Source organism: Canis lupus, chromosome 22, assembly GCF_003254725.2.
Source record: "Canis lupus dingo isolate Sandy chromosome 22, ASM325472v2, whole genome shotgun sequence".
NCBI lineage: Eukaryota > Metazoa > Chordata > Mammalia > Carnivora > Canidae > Canis > Canis lupus.
Window position 1 is genome coordinate 49,854,731 of NC_064264.1, and position 18,090 is coordinate 49,872,820.

The 18,090-nt window shown below is 40.7% G+C and overlaps 2 protein-coding genes across 8 annotated transcripts in view; one reads left to right on the forward strand and one right to left on the reverse strand.

The window, feature by feature from the left end:
- CLYBL (citramalyl-CoA lyase) overlaps positions 1–18,090 on the forward strand; it is a 283,074-nt gene that overhangs the window by 90,279 nt on the left and 174,705 nt on the right. Inside the window, exon 2 of one of the 7 annotated variants that reach the window (XM_035704422.2) lies at positions 16,232–16,332. The exons of the other annotated variants lie outside the window; for them this stretch is intronic. Coding sequence (XP_035560315.1) covers positions 16,331–16,332 — 2 coding nt within the window. The 5' untranslated portion in view covers positions 16,232–16,330. The remainder of the gene's footprint in view (positions 1–16,231; positions 16,333–18,090) is intronic. 7 annotated transcript variants of the gene reach the window in all.
- On the reverse strand, positions 1,516–2,762 carry LOC112655902 (transcription initiation factor TFIID subunit 13). The gene has a single exon (XM_025441108.3). It carries the CDS (start codon positions 2,687–2,689, stop codon positions 2,315–2,317), a length of 375 nt encoding a protein of 124 aa, XP_025296893.1. The 5' UTR covers positions 2,690–2,762; the 3' UTR covers positions 1,516–2,314.

Below are 18,090 nucleotides of genomic sequence, written 5' to 3' on the forward strand. Positions count from 1 at the left end.
AGACTAATTTACATCTTTCTTCTTAGTGAGTTAAGTGGCAGGTAGAGCCAAGCATACTGTTTAAAGTGTTTCTATTTCTCTTTAGGCCTTTTTTCTTCCAAGTGCATGTAGTTGAATTTGAGTACCTTAAAGTACAAGCATTTGGCACCTTAGGTGGCTCAGTTGGTTGAGTGTCTGACTTTTGATTCTGGCTCAAGTTGTGATCTCAGGATCCTGAGATTGAGCCCTAACTGGGGCTCTTTGCTCAGTAGGGTGTCTGCTGGTCCCTTTCCCTCTGCATACATAATCTTTCTCTCTGTCTCTCAAATAAATATGTTAAAACTTAAAAAAAAAAAAATAAATGCAAGCATGACAATTTTTTTTAGAGAGAGATTTGGCCTTGATTTTTGAATGATTTATGGTGATATGTTTTATAATAAGACATTTAAAAGTTTAAACAGTAGTGGGGTATCTGGATGGCTCAGTCAGTTAAGCAGCTGCCTTTGGCTCAGGTCATGATTTCAGGGTCCTGGAATTGAGCCCTGCATCAGGCTCCCCACTCATCAGGCATCTCCCTCTCCCTTTGCCCCTCCCCTTGCTTATGCTCTCTCTTGCTCTCTCTCTCTCTTAAATAAATAAAATCTTTTTAAAAACTAAAAAATACAAGTTTAAACTAGTTACTAAAAAGCATTCTCTTGGGGCAGCCCAGGTGGCTCAGCGGTTTAGCGCCGCTTTCAGCCCACGGCCTGATCCTGGAGACCTGGGATCAAGTCCCACATCGGGCTCCCTGCATGGAGCCTGCTTCTCCCTCTGCCTGTGTCTCTGCCTCTCTGTCTCTCTCTGTGTCTCTCATGAATAAATTAAAAAAATTAAAAAATTAAAAAATTAAAAGCATTCTTTCTGTACTGTTAAACATGTTGCTGCTATAATAACTGTTGACCTTGTATTAGGGAGTTGATAAAGCCTGGTAATTTGTATAGATGACCAAATTGTGTTTTTTTCCAGGCTGGCTACTAAAATCTCATCTTTTTCACTTACATTTTTTTTTCAATTATAAACCTAATTTTTCATTTTATTCCTTGTATCAACAGGTTAAGAAAGTGAAATTCTCCTACATACTGATTTATGTTTATAAGCAGCACACAAAACATTATTTCATAGAGAAATATTCAGTAATCCCCTTAATTGCAGTTTCTTATTTTAATCTAAATGCAATAATTTAATAAGCTTAACACACACAAAAATGGTATATCCTGAACTACAAAAGTGGTTTCCATAGCCATATATAATTTTAGTCAAGTACACATTTCCACAATGAACAATTACTAACAAACATGTTAATATTTTATTTTATTTTTTTTTTAATTTTTTATTTATTTATGATAGTCACAGAGAGAGAGAGAGAGAGAGAGGCAGAGGGAGAAGCAGGCTCCATGCACCGGGAGCCCGACGTGGGATTCGATCCCGGGTCTCCAGGATCGCGCCCTGGGCCAAAGGCAGGCGCCAAACCGCTGCGCCACCCAGGGATCCCAAACATGTTAATAAAACACTATCTCAAATGCTTATCCTGCCATCAGCTTTTTAAGCAACACCATTTCTACTACTGAAAGTATTTATTTTCAGAAGTTTTAATCTGACCTAGGAAAATGAGTTCTCTTAAAACTTGACAACTAGTTCATTATTAAGTCCAAAAGGTTTTAAATCAAAGCCTTCCAATACGGAAGAATTCACATGAAACTTTTCATTTAAAAAAAACAAACAAAAAAATCATTCTTGTAATCTAAAGAATATTAAAAAACAAATATCTTAAGACCGATAAACATTCCTCCAAAACACTATTATTTTCTTGTATTATCTTCTCCTTTAAAAAAAATGCAAACCAGTTCACTCTCTTAATAATTTCTTAGACTTCTGTAGTCTAAAAACTTTAGAATACATGAAACATCTTAGCAATCATAATCAAAGGTGCCCTTTAGATTTCATATATTAAACAGCTATTGTATAGCCTACAATGGCACAAATACATTCAACACATAAATACTACTTCATCATTTAGACGGTCAAAGTCGGAAGGAACTGCATGGTTTGCAAGGTATTTCAACTTACATGTGGTCATTAAAACCCAACAAGTAATTCAAGTATAGTCATATAAGGGCAGGCAATTCAAGGCTCAAATTTCACTCTAAAATTGAAGATCTGAAAATAAAAGCTGAAAACTTTGTTTCTCCATCTTGGATATACATGGATAGATACTGGGACCTTACTGTGGAAAATATACAATTATTATACACGGTTTCCCCAGAAAATAATGAAGCTTCAGAAAATACAGAAAGTGTCAAGACCCATAATTTGCTTCATCAAAAGCTTTTCTAGCTCGTTTCAATTCTTCATTCATAGTAAGCAAGTCTTTAACCCTAGCAAACTTCCTTGGGTCCTTTCGAATCAAGAAGACGATATCTTCAACTTGTACCCGACCTTGTCTTCCAATTGACATTGCCTTGTGAGTCATTTCAGTGATGAACTCTATGACAAGGTCTTCAAGAATATCCACTGACTCAGTATAAGGATTCTGGTCATCCCCAAACCCATACATCATACATCGCAATTCTTTAGAAAAAAGTCTCTTCCTTTTACCCTGTCCGCCTTCTGCACCTCCTCCAATTTCTTCATTTTCTTCCTCAAAAGCAGGGTCTTCCTCCTCGTCGGCCATGCCGCCGGCCAGCCTAGGAGCGCCGCAGCCTCGCTTGCAGCCGCTTCACTAGTTCCTCTTCACTTACATTTTTTTTAAAGATTTTTTTTATTTATTCATGAGAGACCCACAGAGAGAGAGACAGAGACTCAGGCAGAGGGAGAAGCAGGCTCCATGCAGGGAGCCCAATGTGGGACTTGATCCCGGGTCTCCAGGATCATGCCCTGGGCTGAAGGCGGGGCTAAACCGCTGAGCCACCAGAGCTGCCTTTACCTACATTTGAAAATCATTTCAGAATTGTTTAATTAGAATTGGGCACACACATTAAATCATTAATCCATATGTTTCCTGCCACCAAACACATTCATTCTGACTCTGAAACCTGCATGCTCTGTACTAGGTGGCATTTAGCATTCACCCTGGATTTAAGGATGCTACTAGAACTCTGCTGGGTGCTTTGGACCACAGCTCTACTGTGTAGAAGTTCTCAATCACCACCAAGTTTGTGTATTTCCCATTCATGTACTTCATTCATTCACTTGGGCATTTATTTATTGATATCTGAATGGGTGGGTAGAACCGTCTCCTTTTTTTTTTTTTTTTAAACTCTGCCTACTGCTGGGATTTGAACTCAAGGACCCTGAGATCAAGAGTCATGTGCTCTCCCTACTGAACCAGCCCCACCCCTAGAACCCTGTCTTTTTATATAGGGAGTAAAGGATAGTAGTTAGCACCTTGGTGATCTCTGCCTTAATTTCAGACTTCTGGGGACTCCTGGGTGGCTCAGTGGTTAAGCATCTGTGTTGGACTCAGGGTGTGATCCTGGAGTCCTGGGATCGAGTCCCACATCAGGCTCCTTACATGGAGCCTGCTTCTCCCTCTGGCTATGTCTCTTCCTCTCTCTCTCTCACTCTTTCTCTCTCTCTCTGTCTTTCATGAATAAATAAATAAAATCTTTTTTTAAAAAAAATTTCAGACTTCTGGCTTCCAGAACCGCAAGATAATACATTTTGTTGTTTCAGCCACTCAGTTTTTGGTACTTTGTTAGGGCAGCCCTAGAAGATGAATATGGTTGACGTTATCATCCTCAGCCTTCTGTGTTTCTCATTGACCTGAGAATCTGCCTGTATTTCCTGGCCAATGAGAAATAACATGCTCTTTTTTCAGCTTGTATTTCTTTCCTTTTCTTTCTTACATAGCATGAAAATAGATTCCTAGCAAGAAATAGCACAAAAAATACTCCAAGCAAGAACAGGTGTTTAAGAAAATTTCCATGTCCTTTCATTCCTCTGTCTCTTCCTAAAAAGCTGTAGTTGAAAAATTTGTCTTCTCATTTAACCACATTTCTTCTCCCCTTCTCAGCTTGATGTTTCTTTCCTTATAAGATCATAACCCCCTTATAAATTAACTCCTAGAGATTGCTACCTCTCTCCCGAAGTCCTGACAAGAGGTGGGAGTGTTTTGGTAGGCTTTTACATATGACTTCTTTTGATAAAAAGGAAATACAGGCATGAGGGGAGGGGACACGTGGAGGGGAGGTGCTGTGGCAGATGATGGAGCACATGATGGGGGTGCTCATAGTGTGACGAGGCACGTGAAGGGGACAGGCAGAGTGTGACAGGGCTTGTGAGGAGGACACGTGGAGCATGACTGGGCATGTGGTAGGGGCATGATGGGACCCATGGGGAAGTCACTCCCAGCAGTATATGTAGGCAGTGAGGACTAGGGTTGGGGCGCGTGATAGGATGCATCCAATGTGATGGGGCGATGGAAGGGTCTGGCCATGTGAGATGCAGCAAAGGTGGGGATGTGTGGAACATGATAGGGCAGGTAATGGGGAGGCCAGAGCATGGTGGGACATGTGGCAAGGACATGTGGGGCACCTGCTGGGGCACTTAACATGTGAGTTCGTGGTGGAGTAATGTGGTGGGACACATGGGGAAGGGAAGGGAGCGGGACACACAGGTAGAGAAGATTAGCAGTGGGGCTCATGGTTAGAAGGGAGGAAGTGGTGGGACATGTACCTAAAGCAAGGTCTTGAGGTCAAGACCCAGAAACCCAGGCCTGGCAGCAATGGGTTACTACCACCTTCCACCTTTTTGTTCCTGAGGTTCTTACTATTTCTTTAAGTAAACTCTGTGCCCAAGGTGGGGCTTGAACTCAGGACCCTGAGATCAAGAGTTGCTTGCTTTACCAACTGAGACAGCCAGACTCCCCTGTTCCTGAGAAATTTAGACACAGACAGGACTTTGAGGTCAAACTGCCCAGTTCCTGAGAAAACGAGGTTGTGTCCTTCAGTTTCCCATCACCAAATCCACAAAATCTGATGTACTTGCTGCCATGTGATACAGAGGGAGAATGGCCCTGGATCTGCCCCTTTCTGCTTGTTCCCTGGGTCCTTCCACTCCTGCCTACTCAAGGACTTGACTCCTTTGAGTATTCTGTCCATTGGCACCAGTATTGCCTTGACTATCAGATCATTTCCTCATCTGTGTCCTATAATTTCCCACTTTAGAACAAATACCCTCTTTTTGTCCCATATCTCAATCCTGCTACAGGTGGCCCCATTACGACTCCTCACAGAAAAACTTTTCAGAATAGTTGCTGCAAACTATAAACTCTCAACTGTTTTTTTCTCTTGGCTTCTGTATTAGTTTCCTATCATTGTGATAACAGATGACTACAAAACTAGCTGTTTAGAGCAACACCTATTTATTATCTCTCAGTTCTGTAGGTTAGAAGTCTGACACCAGGGTCACTAGTCTAAAATCAAGGCATCGGCCTTACTGGGGGCTCTAGGGAAGAATCTACTTCAGAGCTCATTAAGTTTGCTAGTAAATCCAGATCCTTGCAGTTCTAGGCCCGAGGTCCCCATGTCCTTGTCACCTCAGCTCTTAGAGGCCATTCTCCAATCCCTGCACATGAGATCCCCACATTTCAGAGTCAGCAACAGTGTGCTGAGTATGTCTCAGGTCTGGAATCCACTTGCCCCCTTTTCTGCTGCCTCTGTTTCTGACTCTTGCCATAGAATGTTCTTCACTGTTTAGGGGCCATGTGATTAGGTTCGACCCACCCAGATAATTCAGGTCCGTGACCATAATAGCACCTTCAAAGTCACTTATGCCATGCAAAGTAACATTCACAGATTCTAGGAATTAGAGCATGGAAATCTTTGGGTAACCATTCTGCCTACCACCACTTCCTGGGCAGCAATCTGATTTTCCTCCTACCTCACTGGCGCTCTCTCCTCAGTCATCCTCCTCTTCCTGACCTCTAAACAGTAGCAACCTCAGGGCCCTGCCCTTAGACCCCATCCCTTCTCTGTTCTCAATCCCTGTGAGATCCCAGCCGTTGCCCCAGGTTTAAGTATGTGGTGTACTTAAACAGGTGGTGAATACCCGGCCAGCCTCGAGTCTCTCCTGAGTGCCAGAGCTCCAGGCTCCAGGGTCCAATTGCCCTCATTCTCATTGTGTAGTCCCCAGACAGCAGCAGCAGTGTGGTCTAGTCACTTGTTATAAATGTGAATTCTTGAGTCCATCCTGGTATGCCTGAATCAGAGATTCTGGGAGCAGGGCCCAAGAGTCTGTTGTTTGTTTGCTTGTTTGTTTGTTTTTTAAGAGTCTGTGTTTTGACGAGCCCCTGCGCCCCCCACCCCCCCCCCCCCCAGCTGAATCTGTGGTTTGCTGAAGTCTCCAGATCACTGGCTACTCTACTTCACCTGGATGTCAGGTACCTGACTCTGGATTCCCCCATCTACCTTGTCCACCTTCTCTGTATCAGTCTTCAGCATCCATCCATCCATCCCTGTTCTCAGGCCACTGGGATCCTTTATCTACACAGTGGCCACAGTGATCCTTTAAAAATATAAGATAGATGATATTCCCTTGGCTTAAAACCCTCTAATTGTGCCCACTGCCCTTGAAATTAAATACAAACCTTTGCGCTGCTCAGGCCCTTCCTGCCAACACCTCTGGGTGCCTCCTCTGGTGTTCCCTCTCACTACCCCCCAGCTACCCACAGATCTCCTCTGTAGTGTATCTCCTAAATACTGAGCTCATTCTAGCCTGAGAGCCTTTGTACTTGCTACCCATTGCCTGTCCTGTCCTCCTGCAACCTTTCAGGTCCTCGGTGTTCCTCTATCATTCAAGTCTCAGCTCAGCTGTCCTTCCTCAAAGCATCGCTCTGCCCCTTTCCAGTGTGCCTTTCACACAAGCCACCATCCCCATCCCTCTTTCTCACACTGGTCACTTTCTGCTTAGCATTTAACACTGCAGTATTATCTTGTTTATTTATGACCTTACCCCACTCCTGCCACCACTACACTATAAACCCCAACAGGACAGAAAGTTGTCTGTCTTCTTCTCTAATGACTCCCTAATACCCAGCTGAGTGTTTGACACATTGCATGTGCGAGATAAATATTTGTTGAATTAACAAATAAAATTAGCTTTCTCCCTGCCTTTACCAGACCTTGGTCTTGTTGTTGCTGTCACAGGGCAGAGACACTCTCACTGGCAGACATGGATTTAGGCCTGTGGGGGTCATGGCCTGCTGGTCTAGAGCTTTCCTTTCCTTTCCTCTCCTTTCCTCTCCTCTCCTCTCCTCTCCTCTCCTCTCCTCTCCTCTCCTCTCCTCTCCTCTCCTCTCCTCCCCCTCTCCTCCCCTCTCCTCCCCTCTCCTCTCCCCTCTCCTCTCCCCTCTCCTTTCTCCTCTCCTTTCTCCTTTCCTTTCCTCTGTTTTTGTTTTTAATTAATCTTAACACTCAGCATTGGGCTCAAACTTACAACCCCGATATCAAGAGTCACATTCTTAGGGCACCTGGGTGGCTCAAGGTGGTTGGTTGGTTAAATGTCAGACTCTTGATTTCAGCTCAGGTCGTGATCTCAGGGTTCTGGGATCAAGCCCCATGTCAGGCTCCATCCATACTCAAGGGTTCTCATCCATACTTAAGGGTTCTGTCTCTCTCTCTTTTCTTCTGTCCCTCCCAGTGCTCACATGCATACGTGTACTCCCTCTTTATCTCTCTCTCTCTCTAATAAGTAATTCTTTAAAAAAAAAAAGAAAAGAAAAGAAAAGAAAAAAGAGTTGCATTCTCCACCCATTGAACCAGCAAGGTATCCCAGAGCTCCTTTTTTTTTTTTTTTTTTTTAAGATTTTACTTATTTATTCATGAGAGACACACAGAGAGAGGCAGAGACCTAGGCAGAGGGAGAAGCAGGCTCTCTGTGGGGAGCCTGATTCGGACTGACCCCAGGACTCTCCAGGATCATGCCCTGAGCCAAAGGCAGACACTCAACCACTGAGCCACCCAGGTTTCCCTTCCTTGTTTTTTAATACTCCTGGAGACCCTCTTTCATCTCTGTCTTTTCCAACCAGTAATTTTTCACTACACCCCTGTGATGCACATAATATATGGTCACTGTAATATTTATTAACTATAACAAAATGTCATCAAACTTAAACATTTAAAAGACTTTATATTAGGGGCACCTGGGTGGCTCAGTGGTTGAGCATCTGCCTTTGGCTCAGATCGTGGTGCCAGGGTATCTTTTAAAAAATATTTAAAAATAAATAAATAGATAAAAGACTTTATATTTAGAAGTTCACAATTTAATAATATTGAGTAAGGGAAGTCATACTATATACATACTATATAATTCTGTTTATTTGAAATCCAAAACCATGCTGTGTCAATCTGTGGTGGTATGAGTCAGGATGGTGGCTCTCCTTATTAGGGTGCTCTTACTGGGGAGTGCGTGAAGGTATCTTCCAGGTGCTGGAAATGTTCTATATCTTGATCTTGAGAATGAATATACATATATAATGTACATCAAGTGCATGGTTAAGGTTCGTGCATCCTGTAGAAGCCATACCTCAAAAAACCTAAATAAGTAAAAATAAATACCTTCACAAAGGGTGGGGGAAGGAAATGTAGATGAACAGCTGTCTGGAATGAAGCAATATAAAGGTCTGGTAGAGCGTCCTCTGACTGCACTTGAGTAGCAGACCTCACCCTTATCTACCTTTAAATTGGTGGCTTGGGTTTTTCTTTGTTGTTTGTTTTTAAAGAAATTGGAGATTGGACAGTGTTTCTCTTTCCCCCCCAGAGGCCCAGAGCAATGTGGCCGGGTGCATTCTGGACTGGGCAGCATTAACATTTGTTCTTCCCAGGGACCGTCTGCTACTTTTCTCTGCCCCAGTGGAGCTGGAGGAATAATAAAGCTGTTATTATTTATACTGCATAGCATTTTTGTCAGTGGTCTTTGTCATTGAGAGTTATGAAGTCAATGGAGGGCACGAGGGAATTTGTGAGTTTTGTTTGTCTGCTTGTTTGTTTTAAAGATTTTATTTATTTACTTGAAAGAGAAGGAGAAAGGGAGAAAGCACAAGCAGAGGGAGAGGGAGAAGCGGACTCCCCGTGCCAAGCATGGAGCCCAATGTGGGGCTCAATCCTAGAACCCTGGGATCATGACCTAAGCTGAAGGCAAATGCTCAACTGACTGAGCTACCCAGGCATCCAATATATGAATTTTTAATATAGGTAAGGGAGAGAGGTAAAGGGGGGTTATTTTTCCAGGGATGTTACTTTTCCAGACACTTTCAGTTTTCCCACTCCTTTTCTTGGCCCTTTGTGCACTGTCCTTTTACACACATTTAAGATTTTACTTATTTATTTGGGAGGGAGGGAGGGAGCAAGAGCGAGCGAGAGCATGCTCACATGAGCAGGGGGACAGGGAAAGAGAGAGAGACAAGCAGACTTCCCATTGACCTGGGAGCCCAGTGCAGGGCTTGAGCCTAGTACCCCAAGACTATGACCTGAGCTGAAGTCAGATGTGTAGCCAACTGAGCCACTCAGGCACCACTAAATATCCTATTCTTTAAGGCAGAAAAGTACTTGTTGGGTTTCCAGAAGTGCAGGCCATGACTCAAACATCACACTTTCTCAGTCTCCAACTGCTGCACTTGGAAGGGAATCTTCTTCCTGCCTCCCTAACTTTCTCAAATTAGAGGCTGTTCTTTCTCTTCAGGGTTGCTGCCTTCTCGTTTCTTCCTGCTTCTTGGGGAATGTTAGCACACCAATTGAGCCCTTCTCTCTCCTGGTTTTTTTACTTCCTTCCCCTTTGTGGAATTCTTCTTCTCCACAGCCTACAAAGAGATTCTATACACATTGCTGTCAAAAATGAAGTAAAACATAAACTTACCTTTATGTCTACATCTTTAAGCCATTGACATGTGTCCTAACCTCTCTTGATCCCTAACTTCTTTGAGGAGTTGTCTGCATCCACCTTTCCTACATCCCACTAAGTGACATTGAATTCTCAGTCCATTAGAACCTATTTTATTCCCTTTAACTCTGCACCTGTCCCCTGAAGATCCCCTGCCTTTAGAATTGCCAGATCCAAGGCCTCATACTAGTTGACTCATACTAGTTTAATCCTCATACTAGTTGACTCTCTCTAGTTCTTGGTACTGTAGATCATGCCCTGCATCTCTAAATTCTCTCCTCCCTCTCCCCTGTATTGAAGATGCTAATCTCCCTAGATCTTCATCTTTATGTCTGAACATTCCTTCTTGTTTTCCTAAAAGGATTTTTCATCCTCCATTGGACCTAAAATCCTAATATTGCTCTCCTGGGTCATTTCCCTTGATGACGACATTCTTTTCCTTTATGATGGTCTCAGAATTTTATTTCAATCTAGATGTTAGTACAGCTCTTCTAAAGCCTGTATATACCAGTCTGGCTTCAGGAGGTTTCTAGAAAGTATACTGCCTAAATTTGAGTCTAAATAATGGCTCCATTTTAGCACTAACCATATTGTGGTGTGACTGCATGTCTGTCAATCCAACTAAAATTTGAATGCCACAAAGGCAAGACTTGTGTCTTTTCTATAGAATCTGTGCTTGATTGCTGCTGGTATGTGGGAATGCTGCTTGATTTTTTTAAATGTAAATTTAAATTTATATGAAATAATATACTCAGAGTTTCTCACTTCTCTTGAGTGCTCTGCCTGCTAGTTTGTTTTCAGTCTTTATCTTTCATTTTGTTTATTTTTTTAAAGATTTTATTTATTTATTCATGAAAGACAACAGAGAGAGAAGCAGAGACACAGGCAGAGGGAGAAGCAGGCTCCATGCAGGGAGCTCAGTGTGGGACTCGATCCCGGGACTCTGGGATCACTCCCTGAGCCCAAGCCAGATGCTCAACCAATGAGCCACCCAGGCGTCCCTTTATCTTTCATTTTAGCAATTTACCTCAAATGTCTGGTGATCTGTGGCTATCAGCCCATATTTAAGAATGAAGAGCTTAAGGACACCTGGGTGGCTCAGTCAGTTAAGCATCTGCCTTTAGCTCAGATCATGATCCCAGGGTCAAGGGTTCAGGGCCTCTATTCAGGCTCCCTACTCAGTGGGGAGCCTGCTTCTCCTCTCTCTGCTCTTCCCCTTCTCATGCTTACTCTTTCTTTCTTTCTTCTTTCTTTCTTTCTTTCTTTCTTTCTTTCTTTCTTTCTTTCTTTCTTTCTTTCTTTCTTTCTCTCAAATAAATAAATATTTTTAAAAAAGAGTAAGGAACTTAAAAATTGATAGGGAGTTCTTTTTGCATGCTAACTAATGGGCTTTGCTTCATGGAGGGTTATCAGATGGGGACCTGCCACCTTCACCAGGGGACTGACAAATATTAGTGTCTAGAGGGCCTCTGTTTCTCCTCTAACCTCTGGCTTACAGGAATAACCTGACTGCTAGCATTCTGGAAGCCAAGGAGGGGATGGATCCAAGGGGAATCCTCACCATTTCATAGCTGACTTTCACTTGGGCCCAGTTCTTACTCCCATGATTAACTCCTCGTGTTTTGTATCCACAAGTTGGAAGCTGGTTCAGTTTCTCTAGAGAGTTACTCCCTTTCCTTTATTAGCATGGGAAAATTAGTAGGGGCAGGGTCTTAGTGTTCTTTATACAGATTTATAAACAATTCTTTTGTTCATGCCCACAACCCTCCAATCATGGGTTGCAGGAAACTCAATTCCTCAGCATTTCCAGAGCTGTATTCTAGAAAGTCGCTGCATTTCTTTGGCCTGCCACACCTGTTTGGCCCCGGTATGTCAGGCAGTTCAGTAGCTAGTTTTTCACCTGTCGACTCACTATTTCCCAAATTTGTTGACATTTCTTTTTTTTTTTTTTAAGATTTTATTTATTTATTCATGAGAGACAGAGAGAGAGAGAGGCAGAGACACAGGCAGGGGGAGAAGCAGGCTCCATGCAAGGAGCCCGACGTGGGACTTGATCCCCGGTCTCCAGGACCACACCCTGGCCTGAAGGTGGCCCTAAACCGCTGAGCCACCCAGGCTGCCCAGTTGACATTTCTTAAAAGGGGTTTCTTCCATTGCATCTGGTACTGGGGATTCATACTCCTCCCCTTCAGTTGGGTTTTTGAAAGGAAATGGAATTAAATGCATGTTGATCTGGCATGTTTCAGCTTTTGATTTAGTATCCAGCCAACTGTATGAACATTTGTTAGTTTTTTAAAAAAATTATCTTGATTTTTGTTGTTGAGTTTTAGGAGTTCTGTATATATTCTGGATATTAATCCCTTATCAGATATAGAATTTGCAAATATTTTCTCCCATTCTGTCAGTTGCCTTTTTGCTGTTTATATCTTTTGATGCACAAAATTCTTTACATTATTGAATTTGATAAATGATTTTCCTACATCTTTTGAGATGTTCAGAAGACTTAAGTAATTTGTTAGTGAACTATATACTAATATACTTTCTAATGTTATTACTGGTATGAAACCATTTTTTTTTCATTTTTTTATTTGGTTTGCTAAAATTCAGGAATTTTGCATTTATGCCTTAAGTGAGACTGGTAATTTTCTTGTATTCACCTTCTTTGGTTTTATTTTTTTTATTTTTTATTTTTTCCTTCTTTGGTTTTATACTCTCTTCAAATATATTGTGAAGAATTGTTGAGCACCTTTCCCTCATTCTTTTCTGTGAAAGTTTGTATAAAATACGAATATTCTGTTGCTAGTAATTATCTGTACAACTTGTGTATGTGTATATCTTGACTATTAATTCAGTATGTTTAATAGCATGATTTCTTCAGGTTTCCCGGTTCTTATTGAGTCCCTTTTAGTTGCTTATATTTATCTAGGAAATTGTTCACATTGTCGGTTTTCAGACTTATTGCCACAAGGTTGTTTCTAGCAATCTCTTAGTCTCTTTTGTACCTACCTGTAGGTTTAGGGTTTTGTGGTTTTTTTTTTTTTTTTTCATTTTTTTTTTAAAGATTTTATTTATTTATTCATGATAGTCACACAGAGAGAGACAGAGAGGCAGAGACACAGGCAGAGGGAGAAGCAGGCTCCATGCACCGGGAGCCCGATGTGGGATTCGATCCCGGGTCTCCAGGATCACGCCCCGGGCCAAAGGCAGGCGCCAAACCGCTGCGCCACCCAGGGATCCCTTTTTTTTCATTTTTTAAAAATGTTATTTGAGAGAGAGAGAGAAAGAGCATGAACCGTGGAGGGACAGAGTGAGAAGCTGACTCCTGGCTAGGCCGAGCCGGGAGCCTGGGGGGGGGGGGGGGGCTCTATCACAGGACGCTGGGATCATGACCTGAGCCAAAGCAGATGCTTAACTGACTGAACCACCCAGATGCCCCTGTTTTTGGTTTTTTTTTTTTTTTCATTTCTAATATTATTTATTTGAAATTTTTTTTTTCTTCAGAGAGAGAGAGTGAGTACTCATGGTTGGGGAGGGGCAAAGGGGGAGAGAGAGAGAAGGAGGGAGAGAGTGAATCTTAAGCAGGCTCCACACCCAGCACAGAGCCCTACATGGGGCTCCATCTCATGTCCCTGAGACAACCTGAGCCAAAATTAAGAGTTGGATGCTTAGCTGACTGAGCTACCCAGGTGCACCCAAATTTTTGTCTTTTAGACCTATCAGTTTCTGCCCTTGAATTTGTTATTACTTCTGTACTTCTGGTAATTTGCATCTATTTCAGATGTCTATAGTTTAAGGAATACTATGTCTTTCTAATAAAGTAATCTTTTGTCATTATCTAATGATATATTTTTTATCCCTAAGGATGTTTTTTGCCTTAATTTCTATCTTGTTTGATATTAACATTAATTAATTCAGTCATTCAGGGATGCCTGGGTGGCTTAAGCAGTTGAGAGTCTTGCCTTTGGCTCAGGGGATCTGGGGGATCTCCCTGCAGGGAGCCTGCTTCTCCCTTTGCTTTTGTCTCTGCCTCTCTCACTGTCTCTCATGAATAAATAAATAAAATTTTTAAAAAATTCAGTCATTAATTCAGCAATGACTATCAAGAAAGAACCTAATCTATGCCAGGCATATCATGACCGGAACAGGGCAGTGTCCCCTGACCATCCTTATCATCATATATAAATTTTTTAACTTTCAGCCTTATGTTTTAATGTATCTCTTTTAAACAGTATTTAATTGATTAATTTTTGTTTTTCTTAGCGTTTATTTTCTTTTAACAGGGATATTTAATGTGTTTACATTTGTTGTGTTTACTTACAGAAATTTATTTTTGCTGCCTTTTTTGAAAAAAAGATTTTATCTTTAAATAATCTCTACACCCAAGTTGAGGAGATCCCAACCCTGGGATCAAGAGCAGTATGCTTCACCAACTGAGCCAGCCAGCAGCTTTCTTTTTTTTTTTTTTTTCACTTTTTTAATGTACCATTGTCTTTGCTTTATTTTCCTTCATTTTCTGCTTTTAATTGGATTTACTTAGCTTTATTCCTTCGATTTTGTTTATGTTGATTTACAAATTACATATTCTAGTTTTTTCTTTTGGCGATTACTTTTATAATTTTAATATGTATATTTGATTTAACAAAATCTAAAGTTAACTGATAAATCTCTATTCTCCTTCTGAACAAAGTGTTCTAAAATATTTTTTTTGTTCTAAAATATTTTAGCTTTGATATATACCCCTAGTCTTTCATGTCCTCTAATACATTATCAGAGCCTACTACTTATTTTCTTGTTTTATTTTGTTTTCTTAGTCCTTTGTTTCAAGTGAGATGACATTATTATTGCTGCTGCTGTTCTAAAAGGCTCTTTTAGATTTAGTTACCTATTTGCAACCTCTTGGCTCATCATTGTTTCTTGGATCCCACTCCCTTCTTCTAGACTCGGCCTCGTGTATTATGAAATATATTTCTGGTTACTTTGTTTGCTCAGAGAAAGTATGAGAGTTGTAACTTCTTTTACTCTATGTTTGTCTGAAAAATGTATTTATTTTACCCCTATCTTGAATGATAGCTTAGTTGAATTCAAGACAAAAAGTTATTCTCCTTTAATACTTCGAAAATATTTTTCCATTATTTGGGGTTTTTTGCTACTGGGGAACAGTATATTGTACAACAAAACATGTTTTTTCTTCATGAGTATTTAGTCTTTTCTGGATTTTTGTTTTTGTTTTGTTGTGGTTTTCTTATTTAGGTATTCTATAGGTTCACTGCCATATGTTTTAGTGTTGATTTGTGTTTAGGTCATGACTGCTTCTTCATTCTGAAAACTTAAACATTTCAGTTCTGAAAAATAGAAGTCATGAATCCTCATTCTATTCTCTCTTAGATATACTCATTTTGCCCTTTTTGTTTCCTATCTTCATGACTTTTCTTTTTTTCTTTTTGCATTTTTAAGCCACTCCTGTTTTTTAGTAGTATTCAATTTTTATCTATCTTCATGATTTCTGTCACCTACCTGTCTGTGCCATATTCTGTATGATTTCCTTTTATCCATCCTATAGCTTACTATCTGATAAGAGAAGCAAAAACTACTGTTGTGCTTATTAATTTCATGACTCTATTTTTTCCTTAAAGGAAATCAAATGCTATTTGATTCTCTTTCAGATTTTTATTTTCAGTACTGTCCCTTTTTTTTTTTAATAGTTACTATTCCTTCTTGGATCACTTTAATAACTTCAAACATATATTTCAGATTCCTCCTTAGGTTTTCACCTATTTCTAGTTCCCAGGTACCTAGTTACCCTTGCATTGTACTTGCTTACTGTCCCACCTGGTGGCTTATTTCTTCACATAATTGGAACTCTCTATTTTAAGCTCATCTTCAGCAGGGGTGTTTTTATCTCCAGGAGTCCAAGTGCCCTGGACTGTGGATATATTCTTGCAGCACTGCTTTGCATTTTTTCTACTATACACCAAGACTTAGTTGTTTCAGGGTCTTGAATTCAAGTTAATTTTAATTTCTTTATGTGTAACATCCAGGTGGTATAAACTTAATGCCTGCACTGCCCCTAATCCTTGTGCCAGGACTGATATCCCTCTGTGGCTACAACGTCAGTTCCAGGAGTTCCAGCCCTGGAATTCCTGCTCTTTCAGCACTTGAAGATTTCCCTTTACTTTTTCTTTCAATCTCAGCTATACATTTAACCTTAAAAACACACATATATATATATTTTTTTTTTTTTGCTTTATATTATCCAATATATCTCTGTATTTTAAGTGGGAGTGGGTTCTGCATCAACTCAGCTTGCCATAAACCTATTCATCTTTGTACTCCTCAGCCCAGAAGAGTAACTAGTCTGTACCAGATGTTTGATGACTGATTGACTGACTGACTGGATAAATGAATGAATGGATGAGTTTCTCACCTCTGGAAGCAAATGTAAGCAATGTTCCAGTGAGTAACAACCCCTGTCTCTCCAGGGGCATTGGAATAAGTGGAATTTACCTTTTTTTCTTCTTTTTAAATTTATTTTTTATTTTTTATTTTATGTTTTTAAATTTTATTTATTTATTCATGAGAGACACAGAGAGGGGCAGAGACACAGGCAGAGGGAGAAGCAGGCTCCCTGCAGGGAGCCTAACGTGGGACTCGATCCCAGGTCTCCAGGATCACACCCTGGGCTAAAGGCGGCGCTAAACCGCTGAGCCACCCGGGCTACCCCTTTTCCTTTTTTTTAGAATTTACTTTTCTATGAGGATGTAAGTTCCCCGTAAACAAAATGAAGAAGAGAATAGGACTTCTTATGTGTTTTTTCTGTAAGTTCTGGAACAATGGGAACATTTAACTGCCTTCTACTAGTTGATATCCAAAGATGGAGGGAAAGTGGGCTGAGGAATGAGTGCTCATATCGTTTGCTATCCTTCGCTGTGGCCCCATACTGCACTGCATGCTTACCAAGAGGAGAGATTGAAGAATTGCAGAGAACAGGACGCTGGGCCAGTTTAGTTCCCCTTCTCTCCACTGTTTTAAGAAAAGCGTGCTTTTGATGAGCTATAGCTGTGGGCTCTTGTTTTCCTTCTTATGTCAGCCACCTTTGTTAGAAGCTGGTTATTGATGCCATGCCCTGTTTTAATTCACACTTCTCTGCTAATCAATTACAGCGTTTATCCATTAATCAGGCATTCTGACAGAGTCAATAACTGCTTTTTTAAGGATTTTGTGAGGGGCTGCACACTATCCAGCAAGGAAACACATTCAGGAGTGCACTTTAAAACAGTGTGGCTTTCCCAGGCTGGTGGACTTCCGGAGCAATAAACATCTAGTGGGGATTTCATATGGTGGTTTTTTAATACATTTGGTTGATGGGATTTTCTCACTGAACACTTCATTAGCAGGGCTCAACATTAGTGAAGTGTGGACAGGTGTACCTCTGTTTAAGAAAAACAGAAACATCAAAAGGTAATTATTCCCATCATGTATAAATGACTGCATTCACCTAAAAGTAGCATTAAATCATGAACTTCCTTCACTCATAATAAGTGTAACAATATCTTCTTGGCAGTGGGGTTTGAGAGCAAAGAAACTGAAAGCCAAAATGTTTGGAGCTGCTACTAGATGAAAGCCAATCCAAAACTTAGAGCAAATATGTCTATAATTACAATGTGAGTCAAGAGGAAAATATTTTATAAACAAAAGCTGAGTTTATAAACAAATTTCCTGAAGCCAATCTTTTACATAGAGTGTTTTAAACCTTTGTATACATGTATTCATACATTTAAGTACTCCTAGAGCTTTATAATTTGTTATAGCATATTCACATGTTATAAAGTGTCATGGAAATTAAACTTTCCCTTTTAGCAAGGGTAAGAAACAGAGGTGGCAAGGTTTAATTGGAGAGTTACAGTTTGGGTAGTTAAGTTTACCGCACATAATGATGGTAACAGGTTTCAGTGATCTTTTTTTTTTTTTTTTTATGACAGATGTACCAACATTTAATTGTTTTTCATCAAGGGTGGAGAGAAAAGACACTTCTGTAGATTTTTCAATTCTCCTATGTGTCACTTAGCTGTCCTCACCATTGTCTAAGCTCCTTTCTCTCATCCTTTTTGCTGCAATGAGTTGTGTCATTCCCTCATGATCAGCACTTTTGTTGTCTTTGTTTTTTGCTGTACCTCAGAAGTCCATCTTTTCTTTCAT

Bases quoted from the DNA above. Each gene is read 5' to 3' on its own strand.
- LOC112655902 (XM_025441108.3), bottom strand. From the start codon at position 2,689: ATGGCCGACGAGGAGGAAGACCCTGCTTTTGAGGAAGAAAATGAAGAA.